This window comes from Phoca vitulina, unplaced genomic scaffold (genome assembly GCF_004348235.1).
Source record: "Phoca vitulina isolate PV1807 unplaced genomic scaffold, GSC_HSeal_1.0 scaffold50, whole genome shotgun sequence".
Taxonomy (NCBI): Eukaryota; Metazoa; Chordata; class Mammalia; order Carnivora; family Phocidae; genus Phoca; species Phoca vitulina.
In genome coordinates, this window is record NW_022589753.1 from 7,668,078 (window position 1) to 7,691,553 (window position 23,476).

General features: G+C 42.8%; 1 protein-coding gene across 1 annotated transcript in view; it reads right to left on the reverse strand.

Moving 5' to 3' along the window:
- The window catches only part of DOK5 (docking protein 5), a 164,193-nt gene that overhangs the window by 20,177 nt on the left and 120,540 nt on the right, over positions 1 to 23,476 (reverse strand). Inside the window, exon 6 of the mRNA XM_032387786.1 lies at positions 14,541 to 14,676. Within this exon, the coding sequence (XP_032243677.1) occupies positions 14,541 to 14,676 (136 nt within the window). The remainder of the gene's footprint in view (positions 1 to 14,540; positions 14,677 to 23,476) is intronic.

A 23,476-nucleotide genomic window follows, 5' to 3' on the forward strand; every position in this document is an offset into this window, starting at 1 on the left:
TGATAACATATTCTGGAAGAATACAAAAGAATCTGGCAAAGACTTTGCTCCTGAGAAAGTAAACTGGGGGTCTGGGGTGATAAAGCATGGGAGAGAGACTTATATTACACTGCAGGTCCTCATGCAGGATTTGCATTTTACATCATGCACAAATCCAATTCTTAATCCAAGTCTCCTTTTGATACTAAATGCATCTAAAAATAAATCACAGCTTCCTCCCTCAAATACACCCTGTCCATTCACTAGTTTAAAGAATTCTGTAGCTCTGAATAGGGTACTGAGGACTATGTGTAAGAACAGCACTCCTCCAAGATTAGGCCTGCACAGAGCAAACATCGCTCTGCTTCCGACACTTAGCTTTACAGGTCCTCCCCCTCCCCAGCCCTTACCCCTTTGGGTCTTCTCCAAATGAGACTTAAGAGAAAATGAAAACCAGGAGAAGTTAAAAGGAGATGAAAAAAGAGTTCTCGAGGAGGCTAAAACATAATTTCAGATCTCTAGCCAGAGAAAAGTACTTCAAATATCTCATGAATAGTAAATATGTTTTGAACTGAATCTCAAAATGTTAGGTTTATTCTTACAAAATCCAGACCAAATGTCTCCCTTAAAAGAGAACAGTGGTCTTAGACAATACTTAAAAAAAGAAAAAAAAGACATAAAGATCAAACATGTGTTTGTGGAACATGCAATCTGTTTACCAAGTCTGACAAATCTCTATTTCTGAGGTTTATCAAACACACTGTAAAGTTCTAGCAAATATATCTTGTACGGTTTGGTGCTAGGAGTCATTTATTGAGATAATTACATTTGCTGCATTCTGTGGGGTTCTTTCTGCTTGATGAAGCAGATTCATTTAATCAATACAAACTGCTTAAAATGCTAATTGGTACGCTAAGTGGTGGTAACCAATCCCTCCTGAACAGAGATGCAAATGCTGTTGAAAAAGTTCTGTAATCATTGTGGGGCAACCACATGGTGCATGAGAAGATGTAATTCATTCTCACGGTGGTGTACAGAGAGGCTCTTGTGCCCGCCTTCTTCCACCTGCTGGACAGGTACCCTTCCCTTTGTGTGGGAGGAGGAATGATTTCTTAAAATGGCCTAGCGTTCTTCACATGTTGTTGCTTTCTTAAACCCTGTAAACATAGACCACCGATACACATGTAAAGAGTGGTTAGTGTCCAATAATTAGACAATGAGGGAACTATGCACGCATTGACACTCTGTTCCCAACAGAGGAGTATGCTCACTGCTCGGCTTATGTCTTCCCGATACAGAACATCAAGGCATGTGGTCCCATGCTGCGCTGTCTCTAGCTCTTGTTCCATTTCTTCCAGGGACCAAGGAGCCAGATTCTCAGAGTTACTTTAGAGCAGTGGTTCTCAAAGTGTGGTGCCTGGACCGGCAGCATCAGCATCACTTGAGAATTTACCAGACATTCAAATTCCAATGCCCCACCACAGACCTGTGAAACACTGGCAGTAGAACCCAGTGACCTGTGGTTCAGTAAGCCTTCCAGGTGACTCTGATGCAATCTGAAGGTGGAGAAGCACTGTCCCGAGTCTCCCTTCCCCGACTCTCTCACCCTTTCCCCCCGTGCCCAGCCCACAAGCACACACTGGGGCCCTAGAAGTCCTCAGTTTTCTACCTACATAAAGTCCCCAGATTTGATCCTCCCTGTCAGTTCCCATTGAATCCATGTCCTGGGCTTGACATTCCTCTCCTGACTCTTCACTTACTAATTGTGAGCTACTGAGCCTCAGTTTCTCCCTCTATGAAACAGACCTAATAGTGCTCCCAATGAAATACAAAGTGCTCCAGTATTTTGGAGGCAATACAGCAACACCTATTTAAATTTAAAAATAGTTACAACCTTTAATTCAGCAATCCTGCTCCTGGGTTTAGAAAATTCATTTAAATAAAGTAACATTCAGAAACTCAGTTAAAGTTAACATACATAAGAGCATGTATACGAGGATGTATGGTGTAGAACTGTTTATTAGTGGCCCCCCAAAATCTGATATTACCATAGATAAGCTTAATAAGTTAGTGTCACATCGAGACCCTAAAATATCAAGCATTCCATTTAAAAGAATGAATAAGAGCAAGGTTGGCAACCTTGTCTGTCAAGGGCCAGATAGCAAGTAGCTTTGCAGGCTATCCAGTCTGAATCAAGCCAATGAATCAACTCTTTTGTTTCAGTGTGAAAGCAGTCATAACAACGTATCAATGAATGGGCATAGCTGTGTTCCAATAAAACTTTACTTACAAAAACAGACATAAGCCAGATTTTGCTCATGGGCCACAGATCGCTAACCTTTGGGTCAGACCTAAGCTATATGTCTTTTAAGTACTGTATTTCCATTAGGTATTTACTATTAAACAAGAAAACCAAGGGGGTAGTTTTAAAAATGTTTAATAGGACCACAATTTTATAATACAAACAATGGCTTCCAAACACCCATCTTACATATATATATCTACGTGTGTGTCTATCTATGTGTGTCTGCAGATATGGATTTTTGTATAGGATTATATGGATACAGAGAAAAACCTGGAAAAAGGAATACAAACTTCTGAACAAAAAATTTAGGAGTTGCTAAGGAGGGGAAAGGAGGGATTGAGATGCATAAATTATGAAGAGAGAAGATACTGTAGTACTAATCATCATCTATATGATCATATCTTTGCAGTTAGTTAAATTTCACATACATGTGTTTCTGTAAAAATAAACAGGATTCAAAAACCAACCCCCATGTCTTAAGAGAGCTGTGAAAATTAAATGAAATACAGCATTCAGATCCTCAGCACAGAGCCAGATGGAGCTACTCATTCCAATTTTAATTATCCCTCTATTAGACTAAGCCCCTTAACTTGGTTAGCTGCTTACACCCTCCCTAACAGCCCTTCCTCTCCCCTTACCCCTTTCAGTGGATTCTGTACTGAATGTTCTTCAGTTCTTTCACTTATTGCATTCATTTGTATGCTCTGGGCATCACCTTTAAGTCATGCACTAATGCCATGGGCTGGAAACTTAAAAATGAATGAAACACAGTTCCTCTGCTCCCCAGGATTTTATAGTAAATGGCCGGAGAGCCAAGGGCCAGCTTTAGTCATGTAGCCCGCCATCTGCCTCCACAATGGCACTCCTTCCTCTACAAAAGGGGAACAGACTCTCATGTCAGCCGAGTTCTCCTTCATGCAGGTGGGGGGAGGGGAGAAGACTTCTTGTATGTGCGTGTGTCACACGCCTGCTCCTGGTGCCTCCTGTCACACAGGAGGTGTGCAGTAAGATGCGGGTCAATGACTGAATCACTAAGCGAATAAGAAACCTCTATAATGTCTCACCCCCCCCTTTGCCATTTTATCCTTTCTTACTCTAAGTCAATGATAATAACAGCTCAGGTTGATTTGTACTGAGTAGGTGTCAGACACTATGTCAAGAAATCACTTGTCTTATCCCACCTGGCCAGGTAAGTATTAATAAAACCCCCCTTTATCGAGCGAGGAGCAAACACTAAGGGTGGTGAAGTCACTTGCCAAAGACACTGAGTCAGCATTTACAACCTGGCCTCTTTATTACTCCAGAGATAAAGTTCCTATCACAACCCAGTGTGTTGTAGAAAGCACTGAGGATGTTACAAAGGCCTTAAAAGATGGGCTCAAATCCTGTTCTGAATGATAAAAGGCACCTGAATTTTATTTCCAAACCTCAGAGAAATGGCCAAAAGTCTACGCTGCTAGGAGAGGGTAATGCCCCTGCCATCTTGAGCAACCGAATCTACCAGTGATTCTACCAGGCCCTCAGAGCCCCACTGTCCCAGGGGCCTTCTCTCAAGTGGAAATTAGCAATCTGCCAAACATGTGGTCTTCCTTGGCTTCCTAATGAAACCCATTCTCATGGCAGTCTGATCCTGATTCCAGCTCTGACAGATGTTTGGCATAAACCACCAAAAGAGCTCTTTACTTCCTCTAACCCCTCTCCCTTGTTCTGACATTTGCAGGAAAAGTGATGGGTATTCCCATCATCAAAATGTTACCGAGGTATCACAGAATATTACTGAAGTGTCAAGGAAAGAGAGCACGCAGAGGCTTACTTACTGAATGCTACAAAGAGAAGGAGAGACAGAGAGACAGAGAAAAGAAAAAGTGGGTAGGAGAGCAACACCACTTTCCTCTTAAGGAAAAATGCAGCAGAGACACTACTTGGTGTACAGAACTAGCTAAAACAATGCCTCCATTGTCACCCCCAGCTTTGATAAAGCAGACTGTTAGTGAAATCAACCATTTGGGGCCAAATTTCCAAGTGAAGCATTTTGCTGAACACCAGATGCACTCAAATGGTTATTTTCATGGGGAATGAAAGTGATTTGCATCAATTTATTCAGAGCCATCTGAATTCTCAGCCACATGCATAAAACAAAATCACTGCTCCCTTTGCTTCTGGTAACTTTTTATGCCTCCTTACTAAGGAAATCCTCTTCCTACCCGTACATCAAAATTGATATCCTTGGGGACTGTTTTCCACAACCTCTTAAAGCAGACTTGCTTAAAACCTGGGCCCTGGCATGGCATTAAGAGGGAACTGGATTTGGTATTTGGGCTTCATTTTTCCTTTTCTCTATGCTCATAAAATGACCTATTTGGCCCCCACTTTTGTTCATTCAACAAACATTTAGCAAGTCCTGTGCCAGAACCTGAGCATATTACAGACACATGGAGCCTAGCCTCTGCCCTCCAGAGGCTTCCAGCTTCTAGTGGAATGGCCAGTTACTCGGTCAGCTTTTGAAGCTAATGCACGAGGCAAAAATCCCATAGGGTCAGACTGAACTCAGCAGCTCACCTCAACAGAAGCAGGTGCCTTGGGGACAAGATGCAGGGTACATGCTAGAACTGAGACCAGGGAGCAAAGGAGTGGTTCGTGTTTTCTGTCTTATGCTTACTCCAGGCACAAATCTACTGAGTGGAGTGGTGGGCTGGTGGCCCAGGTGGGACATGTAGGTATGGTATACTTTGTTTTGTTGCACTCCAGAGTGGGTATAAACACTCTGGGCATATTTATGCAGCCCTGCTGAGTTCCAGCCCCTGCTGGAGCCCCACACCTAAGGCAGGGGCCTGACCTCACAATCTGATGCTGCCACGCATGCACAAACAGTACTGAATATCTTAATGAGACAACAAACAACAGTATTCAGCCTCATCACCCGATTTCCTGGAGTTGCCCGTTAACATTCCCATTGCTTCAATGTGAGTCTCTTTCTCCTGGCTTATCCCGTGCCAGTTTGTGTGAGTAAAAAGGGAATCATTACGGTAGCTCACATTTGTTGACTCTTCCTATGTCCCTCCTAAGTGCCTTACATGTACTAACCCGTGTGAATCGCACCACATTGTGAGGCATAAACACTATTATTATCACTCCCATATGACACATAAAATAAACAAGGCAAAAGGAGGCCAAGCTACATAGCTTGGAAGTGACATTCAATCCCAGACACACTGACCCATCAATTTCTGGCCCAGCCTTCATGCAGAACCTGCCTATCTTTAGAACAGGGTTCTCAACCTCCCACTGTTGACATCTGGGATCAGGTTACTTTTTGTTGTGGGGGGCTGTTCTGTGTATTACAGCATGTTTAGCAGCATCCCTGGCCTCCGACCCTGGGCCCTGTGTTAACAACCAAAATGATTGCAGATATTGCCAAATGTCTCCCGGGAGGCAAAATTGCTAGCCACTGAGAATCACTGGTTTAGGGTGACCATACATTTCAGTCTTCCTGGCTGAATCCTGTTTACATCTGTTATGCAGGCATTACTCTTCATCAGGGCCAACTTCAAGGGCAGATGACCTGTGTAGTCACACAGAGCCCCATGCTTGATTTGATCTTCTGCCGTCACCATCTTGAAAAATCTTAGCTTTTGAACAAGGGACCTTACATATTCATTTTGAATCAGGTCTACAAATTACATGTCCAATCCTGCTCTTAAGAAGGTTGACCCTGACTCTCAAAAGCTCCCAGCTTGGAAAAAACTCCTATGGTAACCCTACTGATTATATGTAATAGAGCCTTTAAAAGCTCACCATGTGATTTTTTTTTTTGCCTTATTGATTGAAAAATACAAAAGTCTGGTTTGCTCTTCTTTTTTTTTTTTTTTTAAGATTTTATTTATTTATTTGACACAGAAAGAGAGCCAACAAGAGAGGGAGCACAAGCAGGGGGAGTGGGAGAGGGAGAAGCAGGCTTCCCGCTGAGCAGAGAGCCCGATGCGGGGCTCGATCCCAGGACCCTGGGATCATGACCTGAGCTGAAAGCAGATGCTTCACTGACTGAGTCACCCAGGTGTCCCTGGTTTGCTCTTCAGTAACAGGCTGCACAACTGGTTTTATTCACCAAGCAGCATATTCATGCTTACACATTTTGCATTTTCCATCATAGATTCCCTGATGCATATCCACCCTGACATTCTCCCCAGTAAGAGCCAGTCTTTGCTATCAGGCAAATGGCCATGATCCTCCATAAAAAGATGTATCAAGGACACAGATGTCTTGCCAAAAATATAAGGGCAAGAGGTTTGTTCCCCTAAACCAGGGGTTACAAACTTGAATGTCTACATGGGTCATGCAGGTAACAGGAATCAGTGAAGTCTTCTGGTTATTGAGACGACAAGAAACGATAAGAGCTATGCAACCCTGAAGGGCATTAATCCTCCCAAAATGGTAGCTGCTACTCAATTTTAACTCAAGCAGACACAGTGTTACCAGATATTCTCATTTTTCCAAAAGGTACAGCTATGTATTTTATGTGAAACCTCCCATCGTAAATGCTGGGAACTAATTTAATTTTTAAAATATCGCCTGTGCCAATACCTTGTAAACCAAACAAAAAGTGGTCTGCATGCGCTAGCTCCCAAGACCTGTGCTATCATCTTGGGCCATCTTAACTCCTTTTCCCTGCTCTGGCCATCTGGGGACTCTCCCAAAGTTTCCTTACTGCCTGAAGCTGAACTAATAGATAATTTTACCCCTCCCCCTGGCTAGTCACATAGTGGAGAAGGAATTGTATTTCATGCTTGGATGGGCTGATAAATATTTGGGTAGGTACACAATATGTAATCAATTTCCAGTTCCGCAAAAATAATCGACTGGATCTCCCTAAAATATTGAAACTCGCATAGTTGGTGACAAGAGTCAATCCTGACATCACCTTTGAATGCATTCTCTAGGCAATATTCTGATTGTCAGATTCTGGTCATACCCAACACCTTAATAGCATGAAAAAAAAAAAAAAAAAGAGCCATACAAGGCAGAACACATCTGCTGGGGCAACCAAAAGCTGAAACCCCTGTTGAATGATCTCTTAAAATCACATAAATGGCCTCCGGTCTTGCTGACAGGCATCTGGGATTATTGCTTTGCCTTCAGTAAACTCCAAGGAGAAAAAGCAAATCCACATGGTGTAGAGGAGAGGGACTGATTAATAATATAAGCACATTTGTGTCTAACACCTAAAACCAAGGTGCAGAGGGGTTATCGGTGAACTACAGCCCAAAGGCCAAATCCTGGTGGCCTGTGTTTGTATGGCCCAGAAGCAAGACTGGTTTTTACATTTTTAAAGTAAAAAAAGAAGAGGAGGAGGAAGTCAAGGAGGAAGAAGAGGTGGAGGAGGAGGAGAACGCAGCAGCACCACATGTGGCCCACAAAACATAAAATATTTACCATCTGACCCTTTACAGAAAATGTTTACCAACCCTTGGTGGAGATGGATACATCCCTCATTTCCTAACTTCTCAAAATCGATTAAAAATGGCACTGAAATGATCCGACTTGTCTCTCCATCCCCAACACCATCCCTGTCTCTTACCACCATCGGGCTTTCCACGGGCTGCCTACTTACAGAGCTGCCATCTTAAACATAGTACTAGTGTCAGAGTTTACAAACAAAGCTACAACCTGTTAGCATCATTCCTTTCCCTGTAGAGACACAGCCACCAGCTGACCATGACCATGACTAGGTCACAGGAGCCTAGCTACAAGGAGGAATTGCATAAGCATAAGCTAGGGCAGCACTTAATAACCAAGGAAAAGGACTACTAAAATCCACCACTGCATGTCGCAAGTTATTAAGTTATTATAAGAGACTGGAAAGGACCTTCTCCGAAAATGACATTTCCCCCCTAAATACAGAAACAAAAGTCATGGCAAATTTAAGGAAGAAACCTGAGTTTCATCTGTTTCTGTCCTATCTTTAGAGTAAATTCCTGGCAGTACTATTGCTGATAAAGAGATAAGTGAATTTAATTTTGATAAATAAGGACAAATTGTCCTCCAGTGAGATCGTAGCAAACTGAACTCACAGGATTATACCGTTGCATGCACTGAAAGGTATAAATCATAACTCCTTATCGAAATTTTAAGCTTCTGTAAAGATTCAATAGGGTTTTTTTTAATGTTTATGTTCTCCATAAGACTTACTACAATGCTTTCTTTGCAAGCAGTAGATGGGTGTTCGCTAAAAGGTTTTTGAATCATAATTATTACGCCAGGATATAAAAAGGGTTTATTTGGGAGGGGAAAAAAAGCTGATAATTGCTTTAAGCAGAACACAATAAACAAAGAAACAAACAAATAAATTAAATAATGAATAAATCAATCCATAAGTTAACCCAATTAACCAGAGCCCACAAAGACGAGAAGAGATAAAACCTGATTTTTTTGAGGGGGAGTGGTGGGAACAGAGAGGCAGGTTGAGCTGGGAGAAGAGGGTTTATATACATTAAAAAAAAAAAAAAGATTTAAAAAAACCCAGCAAGGAAGAGCTTACTTCAGTGTCTGAATAGTAATGAAATTGATTCTATGATTTCTTTGATTCTCTATTTTAAAAAAATGGAATAGTTTATGGCTTTTTAAATCAGGCTGAGTAAGAATTACTGTGGTTTCCAGAATTGTGGAAGAGTGTCACTTGAATTCTACAAATTCATTACATTTTATTTGCAAAACCAAGTTTGGAAGTGAACCTATCAATTAGGCAAACAAAAAAAGATGTGACAAAGAATGGTTCAGATGAACTCTCAAACCTGGGTGCCATCCAGGGCTCTAGAGCACAAGGGAGAAGTTGTGCCCTGGGGCTTCAATGTCACCTGGATGGAGCCTCACTTGCAGCCCCTAGGGAGAGCCTGCTAAATTAGTCTTTCTCCATCTTGTCACTCAATTTGCCTTGAAGGAAATTCTGAAAACGACAGGCCCAGGAGTGGAATGAGGAACATCCCACACACCGCCACTCCTTGGTCCAAAATTAGACTTTGTCACAGACACTGATCTCCAAGGTGGCAAAAATAGCAAAAGCTGCTCGGGGGAGTCCCGAGCTGTCCCTGCAGAGTCCCTGCAGCTTCTCCAGGAGGCCAGCTGGTGGCTGGTGAGCAAACAAGTTCTTGCTGCTCAGTCTCATTCAATAGTTGGTCTTTCCCTCCCTCCTGATACTCCAGCTACCCCAGCCTCCAGCACTCACTTAGAGTACAGAATAACAACACATTGCATTTAAAAAGCGAGAATGTTCGAGAGGAATTTTGAGATATAATATTGCTATTTGGTGCCAACACTACCCAAAGAAACGGGATTTCTTGTAACCGTGATCTTCTTAGGCATACTCTAAGTTGATAGATATTTCTGAAAGGCACTCTGATATTCAAGGTAATTTGCAAACACTAAGCCAGGTCTTAGTGGGGACATATGAGGGCTATAAGAGCTTTCACAGTGTCCAAGGGAGCAAGGCACTGTGGCCAGAGGTAGAGGTTTAGGAATCAGACAAAAGGATCTCGCATTCCTGGCTCCAGTAGTAAGGAGTTCCGTGGCTCCAAGTAGGTGACTGAACCACACTGAGAGTGAGTTTTCTCCTGTCTCTGATAGAGACTGTGATTCCTCCCAGGTCAAAGGTCATGAATAATACTCTTTTGAATTGTGAGCCCAATGAAAGCTTGAGCCTTACCGTCCATTCACCACTATATCCTGGAGCACAGAGCGGAGCATGTCAGGTCCTCAATGAACATTCTTGAATGAACAAATGAATAGGAATGAATGAATGAGTCTGCCATCCAGTTAAGGTAGTGATGAGAGAAAGAGCAAGTGAAGTGCTTGGCATATTATAGGAGGCTTGGTAGATGGTATTGGCTGCTATGATGGAAGAGACTAAAGGAGGACAGCAGATGGCCGGTAAGTGCACGGTATTATCAGCAAAACACCCTCAAGTAGGAAATATTTACAAAGGTAAAATCAAAGCACTAAATAAATACTATTCCAGAAGTTTGTGCGGTGTGGCGACAAACACCAAGATGGCGGCCTCCAAGGTCTATTCCTCCAGGTGTTCACACTCTGTGTGGGCCCCTTCCCTGACTACAGGAAGGACTTGTGACCTGCTTTTAATCAGCAGAGAGGGCGACAGGATGTCACTTGCATGGTTAGGATACATAGGATTGCATGGTTTGCAGTCTGCAAGGAAGTCAGTGGTGTGTTGGGGGAGCCCATGCAGTAAAGAGCTGACAGTGGCCTCTGGGAGCTAAGGATGGCCTCCAGGTCACAGCCAGCAACAAACTGAGGCACGCAATCTGACTGTTACAAGCAACTAAACCCACCAATAACCCCGCTCGCTCATGAGTAGATCCTTCCCCAGTCTAACCCTGAGGTGCACCTGAAGCATCTGAGCCTTGTGAGAAACTTAAGCCACGCCAACACTCCTGGCCCACAGCAACTATGAGATGGTAAATGTGTGTTGTGTTATGGTACATAGTTGTTGGGACTTTGTTATGAAACAATAGAAAACAAACAGGCCAGACATTGATTGTCCACAGCATGGGTAGCCAACACGCAGAGAAGGACCACTTGCGGAGAGTAACAAAAGGGGGAGGTAGGGACTGTGGGGGTGAAGCCCCCCAGTCTGCCCAAAGAGGGCAGACAGGACTGGGCTTATCTGATTGTTGTTGCCTTGTGGGGGTGTGAGATCAGTGCTGTCAGACCTTTTCACTTTTCAAAGATAGCATAGAAATCTGAGTTTTATGTGAAACCTCTCAATTTTTAAATGCTGGTCACTAATTTGGTATTTTTAGAACAGCAAGCTAATCTCATCAAGGACAAAGAAAACAGGTCGTGAGGAGAAAAGTGGGGGCTACCCCAGGACACCTCCTCCAAATTTAAGTCCCATGACTTCCAAGCTGGTGGCCCTGGGCCTCCCATACAGCAGTGGTTGTAGGGTTAGAAAGCCCTAAAAATATTACTTGTTACAGAGTAGAGACAAGATACATATTTAGTGTTATGGATATCATTATTGTACTCGCTTGCTATGGCTGTGGTAACAAATTACCAGGACTCGGGGGCTTAAAACAACCTAAATGTATCCTCTTACAGCTCAGGGGGCCAGATGTCCAAAGTCAGTTCACAGAGCTGAAGTCAAGGTGTTGGCCGGGCTGGGTTCTTCTGGAGGTTCCAGGGGAGAATGTTTACCTTCTCCAGCATTTAGGGGCACCCACATCCTTTGGGTCACATCTCTCTCTTCTACCTTCAAAGCCATCAGCATACAAACTTCAAATCTCTCTCTCTGTCCCTCTGTTTCCACTATCACATCACCTTCTGACTCTTACTCCTCCTGTTTCCCTCTCATAAGGACCCTTGTGATAACACTGGCTCACCTGGATGATCCAGGATAATCTCCCCATCTCAAGAGCCTTAACTTGATCACATCTGCAAAATCCCTTTTGCCACGTAAGGACACATTCATAGGTTCCAGGGATTAGGACACATCTTTGGAACCATGATTCATCCTATCACTATTATTATTGTTGCTGTGACGGGACCCACAAGCCTCCTCTTTACAGCTGCTGGGTTCAGGTCACAAGTCTGATCCCAACCAATGCACTTAAGGCTCTAACTTCAAACTGGTACAGGCCCCGCGGGGAAGCATCTGTCTGTAGAGGGGGTCTTCGGAGTTTTACGACAGAGGCAGCCAACAGTGGGTCAGGACTTTCTAATGAGGCTAAGCCCAGAGATGAGCATCGCCATCTTTCTCCATTTATGACCTTGACTATCTCAGAGAAGCCAGCAGTGGTGAACACGCAATTCCAGGTTGAGAATATAGCCAGATCTACGTGGATCCGTTCCCAGTGACCAGAAAACGCAGTACTGTAACCCTGGGAGGGTGGGCCAGCAGGGTTGTCTTCATTTGCTTCATTGTCATGGGGTATCTCTTTTCTCCCCAAATCGGGGACTGACTCACGTACATTAATTTTCAGCATTCCATAATCCCCACTTAACGTCCCTGAGATTCAGATCCCATTTTGAAGCTTACTCATTTCCATCTAAAACAGGATGTTGTTGCTTTAAAAATCATATTCATTTTATGGAACTCGTTAAGCATACAGCAAATTAAGAGCAAACAACATTATTTTCCAGTTAAATTTGCAAAGGGATAATCTAAATGAATTACTCGTATTCCTGATTAATTTTTAGTGGAAGTAATGAGGAGGTTGTAAATGGAAAAACATGTGCATATAGAACCTGCCTTTCAAGCACAAAGCAATTTATGCTAATTGATGGCTTTACCAGTAAGGTAATCTTGGAAAAACTCCTTCAGATGCTTAAAGGCATCTAATGGGACAGCTAAACAATTTTAATGCAATGACATGTTGCCCTGTAAAGTTCCAAGTGACTTGAATTCTACTTTACAGCCATCTGTCTGCCTGCCTATCTATCTATCTATCTATCTATCTATCTATCTATCTATCTACCTACCTACCTACCTATCCATCCATCCATCCATCCATTCATCCATCCATCCATCCATCTCTATAGCAATATCCAGAATTGGTAAGCATATGGGGAAATGAATACCAAGACTGCATTAGTTAAAAAAATATTTTGAAATCGGTGGGGAGAAAATCAAGAGAATATTTCATGATGTGTGAAAATTACACAAAATTTGAATTTCAGTGTCCATGAATAAAGTTGCTTTGCAGCCAAGTCATGTCCACTGGATTATGTTTTTACCTATGGTTCCTTCTGCACAACAAGGGGCAGAGTTAAGTAGTTGCAACAGAGACCATCTTACTCCACAAAGCCTAAAGTATTTACTGGTTGGCCCTTTACAGAACGTTTTGCTGATCTCTGCTCTAAAATCCCAGACCACTGCATGAACAAGTCATTTGGGAATAATCTGAGGCTGCTCTGGGACAGATCATATTTCTGGCATGTTTTCCCCCCTCTTTAAATCCAACCACTCCACATGTTTAAATCATAAATTTTCAAACTACCCTAATCTTACCATGCCAACCCAGTTCCTTTTGGTTTTGCAGATTTCTTTCCAGATGTGAAGCTTTATGCATGTATTTGCAGCCACGATGCATGATTTGCATTATTTAACTGTTGTGCGTTAAGATTTCAATCCTAACTCTCTGTGCAAGTCACAGTCCCTAGCACAATGCAATGAACAGCGGAGGTATTCCCAGAGAGCTATACACTCATGTGTATTTGTGTTTGTGCTGTCTTTATATATCAATGTCCACGAAGGTTGATCAACCAGAGATGGGAGATGCATGGCTCTGGGCAGGATGGAGTCTCTGGACAGGTTTCCCTTGGCCCACAAAGTATTACTGTTTTGTTGCTGGTTTTAACTAGAATTCATTTCCAACAGTTACAAACTACAAGATATTATATACAGACTCAAATCCTTGGCTTCTCTGGAAAAAATCAAGAGCCCAGTACATGGAGCCCACAGTCTCATCAACAGCCTTCCGGACTTGGGCTTTTGACATTTCACCCCTCACCCCTCTTCTCTCTGGCCCCTGTTACCAACTGAAATGATAATGTCTGGTACAGCTATAAATATATATCTGTAGGTAGATCATCTATATAGTTGTGTCCACAGATATCCATATGCATCCAAATTGATTCTGATGAACATACTCATGACAGTGGACTAATGATGATGTCCCCTCCCCAAATTCATATATTGAAATTTTAACCTCCAAGGTCATGGGGTTAGCAGGTGGGGCCTGTGGGAGGACATTATGTTATGAGGGCAGAACCCTGACAATTGGGATTAGTGCCCTCATGAAAGAGACCCCAGAGAGCTCCCTTGCCCCATCCATCAGTGAGACAGAAAAGGTAGCCATCTATGAACCAGGAAGGCGGTACCACCAGACACTGAGTAGGCCAGCACCTTGATCTTGGACTTCCAAGCCTCCCAGTGAAAAATAAATAAATTTCTATTGTTGATAAGCCACCCAGTTCTATGGTATTTGCTGTAAGAGCCCAAACTGATGAAGACACACACAAGTAATAATCGAGGCACAAAGTAGATAAACAGGGATGTCCAGTTACTGTGCTACCAGCTGGCTCTTGAGGCTTTGCAAGGATGTTATTAAATCCAAGTAATACACTGTTGAGTACAGGAGAAAGCCATCTGCTCAAATAATGCAGGCCATATTTTCAGCATAAAGATTCTAAGATTGCATTCTACAAGGGTATGCACTGGGTCATAAGGAAGACATTCCAGACGTACCATTGAATTTTTCACACTTTGGAGCAAGCGATCGTGCTGCTCAGCTATTGCCAAGGCAGCAGAGTGGACCTTCTGGTAGATGGCCTCCCCATCTCGCGTTTGAAAGATAAACAGCCCTTCCCCAGTTTCACACATCCTGTGAAAACAAAAACAAAAAGCTTTTGAAAATCCAGCTCCAAGAACTTCCATGCACGGAGGACCTAGAATACTCCATGAAACCAGACCCCTTTATTTCATATGAGTTCAGGATTCTTGTCCACATTTACTAAACGAAGTTAACTAGAATCAAAATTTCCAATTAGTTGTTGTTAATATGGGCAGGAAACCATTCATTCTAGGCTAACACAGTGCTGATTTTTTTTTTTTTTTTTTTCAAGAAGCAAAGGTTAATAAAAAGCTGTTTCTTGATTCTTAGTATAATCCCAGTACTCTGGCTTCCCACTTTCAAAGAGGCACCTGAGCAAAACTGTGTTTTCATGACTGCCCATGAATCAGAAGCTCATCAGAGACTATGTCATCCAGCACAGAGGTGGAAGAAGGATTCTATGACTCCCAGATTCTGTTCTTTCCTCAGAGACAAAGGCTTTAAGGATTCTTTCATTTCCAAAATCAATCTGGATTCCCTTTTTTTTTTTCCACTTTATCCACTGACTTTTACCTTGGACACTTTTCCAGCAGCCAAAGTGGTCCCAAATGCCCCAACACACTTTCCTCATGGCCTTATGCTAATAGAAGCCAACAGATGGAAACCCAGAGCCCAGAGAAGGTAAAATAATGAGTTTTAGTTGGGTCTTTCCTACGTCCTTTGCGAAGATAAGGATTCAGACATAAGAACATGGTGGCCATTACAGATACACTTAACAGTGTTGAATTTCCCCAGAATTACTTTGTCTACATGATAAGCCTGTCACTCCAAACCATGATTATGCAATTTAGTCAAGAATCTAGAAGACAATCAGGAGCTCAGAAAGCACTGGGAAATTTACTCATGCCTGCATATAACAAGTCTGTAACAAGGCAGAGTGAAATATGAAGCAAATCAGGATTCCAGACTGCCTGGCTGGCTTGTCCCCTTGCCAGCTTTGCGAGCTGGTACACGTTAGCCTCTCTACACCTGCATTTCCGTTTGTAAAATAAATAGAATGATAGTAACCATCACCTAAATGTCCTGAAAGTGTTAGACAGGATTTGTGAGTACACAAAGGAAACCTTCACGTCCATTATTCCACTGGTAGGTAAGCTCCACGTAGACGAGATTTGTTCCTGATTTATTCACAGTTCCTCAACCCTTGCCTACAACACGGCTTGCCCTGTATCTGGCGCTCAATAAAGAACTGTAGAATGGCTTGGGAAATAGCAGGTGGTGCTAGGCAAAGGTTTAACGAAGAACTTGACCCTGGCTTCCTTGAGGAAGTTTTATTTAAATTAAGGTTTCACGGAGCCACCCTGGGGAGGGCAGGGCTCTGGCAGAGAAAGCAGGAAGAACAGTCTGGCAAGGAACTGCACATAGAACGCCTTGAGGTGGGACAAAGTTGAGTGACCCAGCACACCAGGGAGACGGTGGCAGGAGGGACAGCCTATGCTCCTGGAGCTCCGGGGGCTTCACTCTGCAGAGTTGCCACCTGAGGGCAACAGTTCCCAGAGGCACGAATGCCCAACTTTGGAAACTGTTCCCTCTCTTTGCCAATGACATTTCACACCAACATCCTGTATGAGAAAAATACTAATGGGATTGCAATTATGAAAACCAAAATAAATGACCTCATGGCAGACAGTATTAAGAAGCGAACTTAAGAGATCAGAATCCAAGTCAGTTCTACATTGCCTCACGGTCAAGATGTATTTTGTGCGTGGGCATGTGTGTGCGTCCCTGTGTGTTTAGAATTTTTGGACACTGTGACAAGCAGGATGTATCTTATACTCAACATGTGTATTTATGGTAATCTTTTCTTCTCTCCACCCCTGCAAAGTGGTTATTAAGTCAATGTTACATTTCACATTTACAATTACATAATATTTGAAAGAATACAGTACTTGTCAGACAAACATAAGGCAAATCATAAGAACAGCAGCAAGGGATGTAAAGGTAAAGACCTGGGATGTTTCTTCCAGGAGTTTACAATTTACTTGGCTAAGTAAGATCTATATAAGTGAATTGGTTCGAGACTAACATCATGGTACAATGAGCTTTAGTGGTCAGAGAAGCAGCTGATAAGCAAAGTATAGTTGGGGAAAGGGGTGGGCGTCGATGTTACATAGTAACAAAGAAAATCAGGAGCCAAAAACTTGAGAGAAATCGATCAGAAGCACCTCACGGAACAGACACAAAATCAGGAGCAAAGCATTGCAGAACGGTGACGTTGATTTGTCCGTGAAAGTGAGGTGAACAAATGGAGTGTGACCCTTTCCCCCCTGTGGCTACAGCGGGCCAGAGACACCATGGTAAGAAAAACAGACACACAGACATACAGAACGAAGTAAAGAGGCTTAACCACATGGGATCTGGTGGCTCCAGCTTGAAGAAAAATCTGGGAAAAGGTCTGTTAGGAGCTTGTAACTTAGAACAGGGGCTCTCTACACTGGCACTTCGGCAATATTGTATGGCCAGATCACTCTTGGCTGTGGGAACGTCCTGTGTGTTGTAGGATGTTGAGCAGCATCTCTGGTGTCTGCCCACTGGCTGCCAGTAGTATCCTCAAGTTGTGACAACCCAAATTCTCTCTGGACACTGATAAATGTCCCTGAGGTGGCAAAATGTCTCCAGCTGAGAAGCACTGAAATAGACCAAACACAAGGGGTCGAGGGAGCACCGAACTTACGGGTTAGTGGTAGAGAGGTTATACTCATAAGGCAGTTTCTGGGTTCAGGGGAGCTGCTGCTTCGCCACAGACGGTATTCAGGTCGAAGCAGAGAGTACATCCCCCGCCTGTGGTCTGTGTGGTCTTGCCCATTCCAGTCACTGGTGCCGCAGCCTAGTGGATCTCAGCTTGAGACGAGGTGGCAGGTGACCCTGCCAGTGTGTGTGTGTGTGTGTGTGTGTGTGTGTGTGTGTGTGTTAGCTGGAGACCAGGCAATCGGGGCTGCCTGCTAATGGGATGACTGTCCTGTCCTTTCCTGAGACCAGTGGGGTGTGAAAGAGAAATCAGTGTAAGACCCTACATGATGCATCACTGTTCCGCTCAGGCCGCCGAGCATGCGGCAGCTCTGCGGAATGTCAAGTCATTCTCGCACAACTTTCGGTCGTCAAATCTTTGTGCTGCCTATTTAATACTTTTAAAATCAACTCAGGTTTCTCCTCCCCTAAACAAATGTATTGTCCATGAGCCACCAAATCAATAATCATAAGCCGGTATGCTCCGCCATACATTGAAGGCAGACGTGAAAATGAATGCAATGAAAACAAAACATGTTATTGAACTCTGTCTAGGTCCTCTTGTCAAAGATCTGAATGGGACGTGTGCTCACTTGTTAGTAACACAGGCAAATTAGAAAAGTGTTAGAAGATGTGTTTTAGATGTGCTAGCACCCCACTGAAATGTTTTTTCTATAATTTAATCAAAAGGGTCAAAAAGGTAATTGGGAAGAAAAAGACTTCACTGCTGTGCAAGTCACATTCATTTAGTTATGCCTCTATCACTAAAATCACCCCACATTTGGGGAAATGTGGATGTGCTTCCTGAAGCCCTCCTCGAGGTGGGGTGGGAGAGAGGTAGGGAAGACAGAGTCTCCTCCAGTTCCCTCATATGCTGGAATCATGGTCAAGTATCCTGACCTCTCCAAGTTTCCATGACCTCATATCCCAAATGTGAGTAATAAGATCACCCAAACCTCTGAGGGTACTGGGAAATTATATTTTATCTTTAGCAAAGGATCTTGCATCAAGGTAAGCACTGAACTGGGATTTGTTGTTGTTATTTTAACCCTTTAAAATGTCAAAGCCAATGAGGACGTGGTCCTCAGGGAAAACTTCAGGAGGGAGGGAAAACCGCATTTTTGCCTGGAAGGAAACGCGGGAGACCACATCCCGGAACAGTGGGGAAGCGAGCAAAAGATGCCTGGTGGTGGAAGGTGTGTGGCTGGGGAAGAAAGTCTATGTTTGAGGCTCATGGGCTATGAAAACAGAATAATGCAAACTTCTTCTTTGAGAATGGAAATACGAATTCAGGAATAGGATTCTCCCATTAAGAAAACCAGCAGCTTTCACTAAATAAAAACTACAATGCAAATGACTGGGGGTTTTGTTTCTCCAGCCCCAGTGAAGTAGTATACTGTGTCTGTTCCAGAGTGTTAGCAACAACTTAAATAAAGCTCATCAGAACCATGAGAGACTATGGACTCTGAGAAACAAACTGAGGGTTCTAGAGGGGAGGGGGTGGGAGGATGGGTTAGCCCGGTGATGGGTATTAAGAAGGGCACGTTCTGCATGGAGCACTGGGTGTTACACGCAAACAATGAATCATGGAACACTACATCAAAAACTAATGATGTAATGTATGGTGATTAACATAACATAATAAAATAAAATTAAAAAAAAAAAAGCTCATCAGCCCAGTGAGCGAGGTGAAGATAAGGTCCCAATTCGGAGGGTGCACTGATTGTCACATGATGTCCTTTCTCCCGTGGCTTCGCTATCGGCATCACCAGACTTCCTTTTTTTTTTTTTTTTTTTTTAAGATTTTATTTATTTATTTGACAGAGAGAGAGCTAGAGAGGGAACACAAGCAGGGGGAGTGGGAGAGCGAGAAGCAGGCTTCCTGCCGAGCAGGGAGCCCGATGCGGGCCTCGATCCGAGGACCCTGGGATCACGACCTGAGCCGAAGGCAGACGCTTAACGACTGAGCCACCCAGGCGCCCATCACCAGACTTCCTAACGGTTCCCTTAAATGTGCACATTAGCACTTTTTAGATTTAAATTCTAACCCCATGTGTATGGACTTGAGAGTTTATGAAAACAAAACAAAACTAAGCTAAACTATCCAAAGTCATAAAACATGGCTCGTGTAAGAGACAGTGCTGATTTATTAATTTTATCTGTTCTTAATCACATAACAGGTAAAGTCAAAGAAACATCCCCTTTTCCCCTTTTGCTTCCCCATGCCCTGACCTAGATCTACGGCGCCATTTGCCCCTCATTCTTCCTGCTGTAGCGATTGGAAGTGCCTTTCCCAATTTCTAAACTCAAACACCATGTGTGGCTTTGCTCATCCCCAGGAGAATGAAAAGTTGGGTTAGCACCAGAGGGAAACCGCTGAACAAGCCTTGACATTAATATACCCGAAACTGAAGTCCAATCATCCCCACACTGCCCCTCTTACCCCACCCCGGAGTTCCTCCGCAGTTTGAGCTGCTCCTGGAGGATCCTGACTCCTCTCTCTCCCAACTCATGTCCAGCCAGTCAGTACATCCTTTTGGCTTTAGCTTCAAAAGATGTCAGTATCCAAACACTTAAGCCTATGTTCATTGTCACCAACATCCTTGTAGTCATTCTTGTCCTCACTGTGAGCACTACAACATCTTCCTAATTGGTTTTAGCCTGAGAGTCTAGTTAAAAAAAAAAGTGAGACCATGTCACTTCTTTGCTTACCACTTCCTATGTAGTAAAGAATTTAATCTTGTCCAAAAAATCTTGTCTAGCCTTGGCGTTGGCGATTACCTGGGAGATCATTTTTGTTTCCCTTCTTCTGCCCCAGTCATGCCAGCCCAAGTGCCCACCAATGGATGAAAATGCAGCATAAAGAAAATGTGGCATATATATATGTGTGTGTGTGTGTGTATACACACACACACACACACACACACACACACACTGTAATATTAGCCATAAAAAAGAAGTAAATCCTGCTATTTGTAACACCATGGATTATTATTAGCGCAGAAGGTCTCGGGGACTCTTTCCCTGAACCTTGCAGTGACCCACCTCTACCTGCCAGTAGCACCCCAACTAAGACTAAAGCCAAATTCTTTACAGTGGTCTTCAAGCCCCACACAGCCTGACCCTGTTGCATCTCTACCTTTACATACATTGCTCCCCCCTCCCTTATTCTGCCCCAGTCATGCCAGCCCATTGGCTCTTCTTTGCACACTCCACATATACCCCCCACCTCGGCACCTTTTCCCCACCTCCTTCTTCTGGCTGGAATGCTCTCCCCCCGATTCTTCCTGGAGTTTTTGTCAGGCATCACTGACTTGGCAAAGCCAGTCCCACTCACCCTATTTAAAATTTCACTCCCTCCTGTGGCACTTTCTATTGAATGACTTTAGTTTTTGCTGTGGACTTAAACAATCTAACATCTCTTTTACTTTTTAAAATGTCTATTATCGTCTGTATCCCCTTTCCTCTACAGAATGAATTTCAAAAGGGCAGAACACTTGTATGTTTCATTCACTGCTACATCTAGAGTGCTTGGAACCGCACTAGGCTCTTAGGGTGCACTCAGCAAACATTTGATGTAAGACGGAAATGACTCATTTTTACTACACCCTCCTAGAATGTGAGGTACCATCACATATAAAGTGGTCACATACACTAGTGGATCATCGCCTGCAGGAAGATGGCTGCACCATACAAATGGCCAACAGGTTCATGAAAATACATCCAGCATCACTAATCATCAGGGAAATCAAAACCACAATAGGATATCACCTCACACCTGTTAGAACGGCTAATATGAAAAACGAGAAGAGATAACAAGTATCAGAGAGCATGTGGAGAAAAGGAAATACTTGTGCACTGTTGGCAGGAATATAAATTGGTACAGCCACGTGGAAAACCGTATGGAGGCTGTTCAAAAAACTAAAAATAGAACTGCCATATGATCCAGCTATTCTACTTCTGGGTATATATTCAAAGAAAATGAAATCACCATCTCAAAGAAATATGTGCACCCCATGTTCACGGCAGCATTATTTACAATAGCCAAAACATGGAAACAGCCAAGTGCCCACCAATGGATGAAATGCATAAAGAAAATGTGGCGTGTGTGTGTGTGTGTGTGTGTGTACACACACACTGTAATATTAGCCGTAAAAGAGAAGTAAATCCTGCTATTTGTAACACCATGGATAGACCTCGAGGGCATTATGCTAAGTGAAATAAGTCAGACAGAGAAAGAAAAATACCATATGATCTCACTTGTACGTGGAATATAAAAAAGCCAAACTCACAAAATCAGACAGTAGAATGGTGGTACCAAGGACTGGAGGGTGGGGAAAATGAGGAGATGAGCACAGGGCATAAACTTTCAGTTAGAAGGTAAGTTCTGGGGATCTAAGGTACAGCATTGTGACTACAGTGAAAAATACTGTATTGTATACTTCAAAGTTGCTTAAGAGAGTAGAACTTAAATGTTCTCAACCACACACACAAAAATGATAATTATGTGGGGTAGTGAAGGTATTAACTAAACTCACTGTGGTAATCATTTTGCAATATACACATTGTACACTTTAAACTTAAACCATGTTATAAGTCAATGCTACCTCAAGAAAGCTAGAAAAATAAATAAATAAAAAATATACATAAAAATTTTTCTTAAAAATGATGGCCACAAGACAGGATGTACTGATGAGAGGTTTTCCCCAAAGGTCATGAGAAAGTCATCCTTTCCTTTAGGGATTTCACATGTTAAAATCACAACAAGGAGGTAGAAGGGACCTGGCTAAGCTTCTTATGTATGATGTGGCCTTGCCTTGTCTGTGTTCACACCCTCACACCTAGCACAGATCTCTTGAAGATGATTACTAAAAAGCTTACTCCATAGAGTAGAAAGGAGAGCTCTCTCTTCTCTTTCACACCTGCCTCCATTAAAGGAATATTTATAATATGGGTGCATTACCTTTATAATTAAAATTACTCTTGAGATAAATGCTAATGGGAAATCAAAGGCCACATAAATGGCACATCTGTAGTTGGCATTTTCTTGCAAAAGAAAAGAATCACACTTCTAAGCAAGCCCGTATTTTATGCCAATTTCTCCGCTCAACATGGCAGGAAGAATGGAGTACTTTTTGTTTGTCAATTTGCTTCCGATCATTTAATAAGAATGGGTATATGTTTCCTAAAATATTCAGGAATGAGAGATTAGTAAGTAGCTTAGAATCAAAAGGAGAAATAGAGAATATTCAACAATTTATGTTAGAAGAGTGGTCCTGTAAACTCATCAATTACAGGGGGAAACAAACAAAAAAACCCCAAAAAACTTTTCACAAATTTGTGCACTCCCTTTAAGAAAAATAATTTGTACATACAATGTCGATTTTCACATATACTTGGCATACCTAAAAGTTTCTCTTAAAATGATGTCAAAAGCACAAAAGAGACTCTCTCTGGCTGGTAAAGAGAAGCCCTCACGCGTGGTAATTATTCAGTACCTTCTGCCAAATGTCACCTGAGCTTCTTTCACTCCTGCAGGTGCTAAACCCAGGGTATTAATTTAAATCAGTCAGGAGGTAAGGCAGAGCCTGACACTGGAGCAAGCTAACTCAGCAGCCAGCTATAAAATTAACAGGGGTACTTACTGGACACCTGCCACCTTTCTTTAAACAATCATATTTCAAGAATGGTTCCAAGGGAGATGTTGGCGCCGTTAGAACCTCATGTCAGTTGGATCTTCCCATAAAAAAAATCAGAGCCCCTGCCAGCCTGATGTGTTTCACTGAAGTTTCAGGGCTTCCAAGTGGAAAGAAACAAACAAAAGACCAGAAAAACCTCAAAGTAAGCAATATGCCTCTCAGCCCACCAGATAAACTAACAGTTCTTGGTCTACAGGGGCTAGGAGTGGCAATTAATCGTGCAACTGCACTTTATTAAAAAGCTTACATTTCAACTCTGGATTTCTTCAAGGAAAAAAAAAAACAGAGATATGATCTGATCTGCTTCTATTGGGTGGAGAGGGGGAGAAACAACATCTAGAAGAGTCTAATGACCTATGATCATG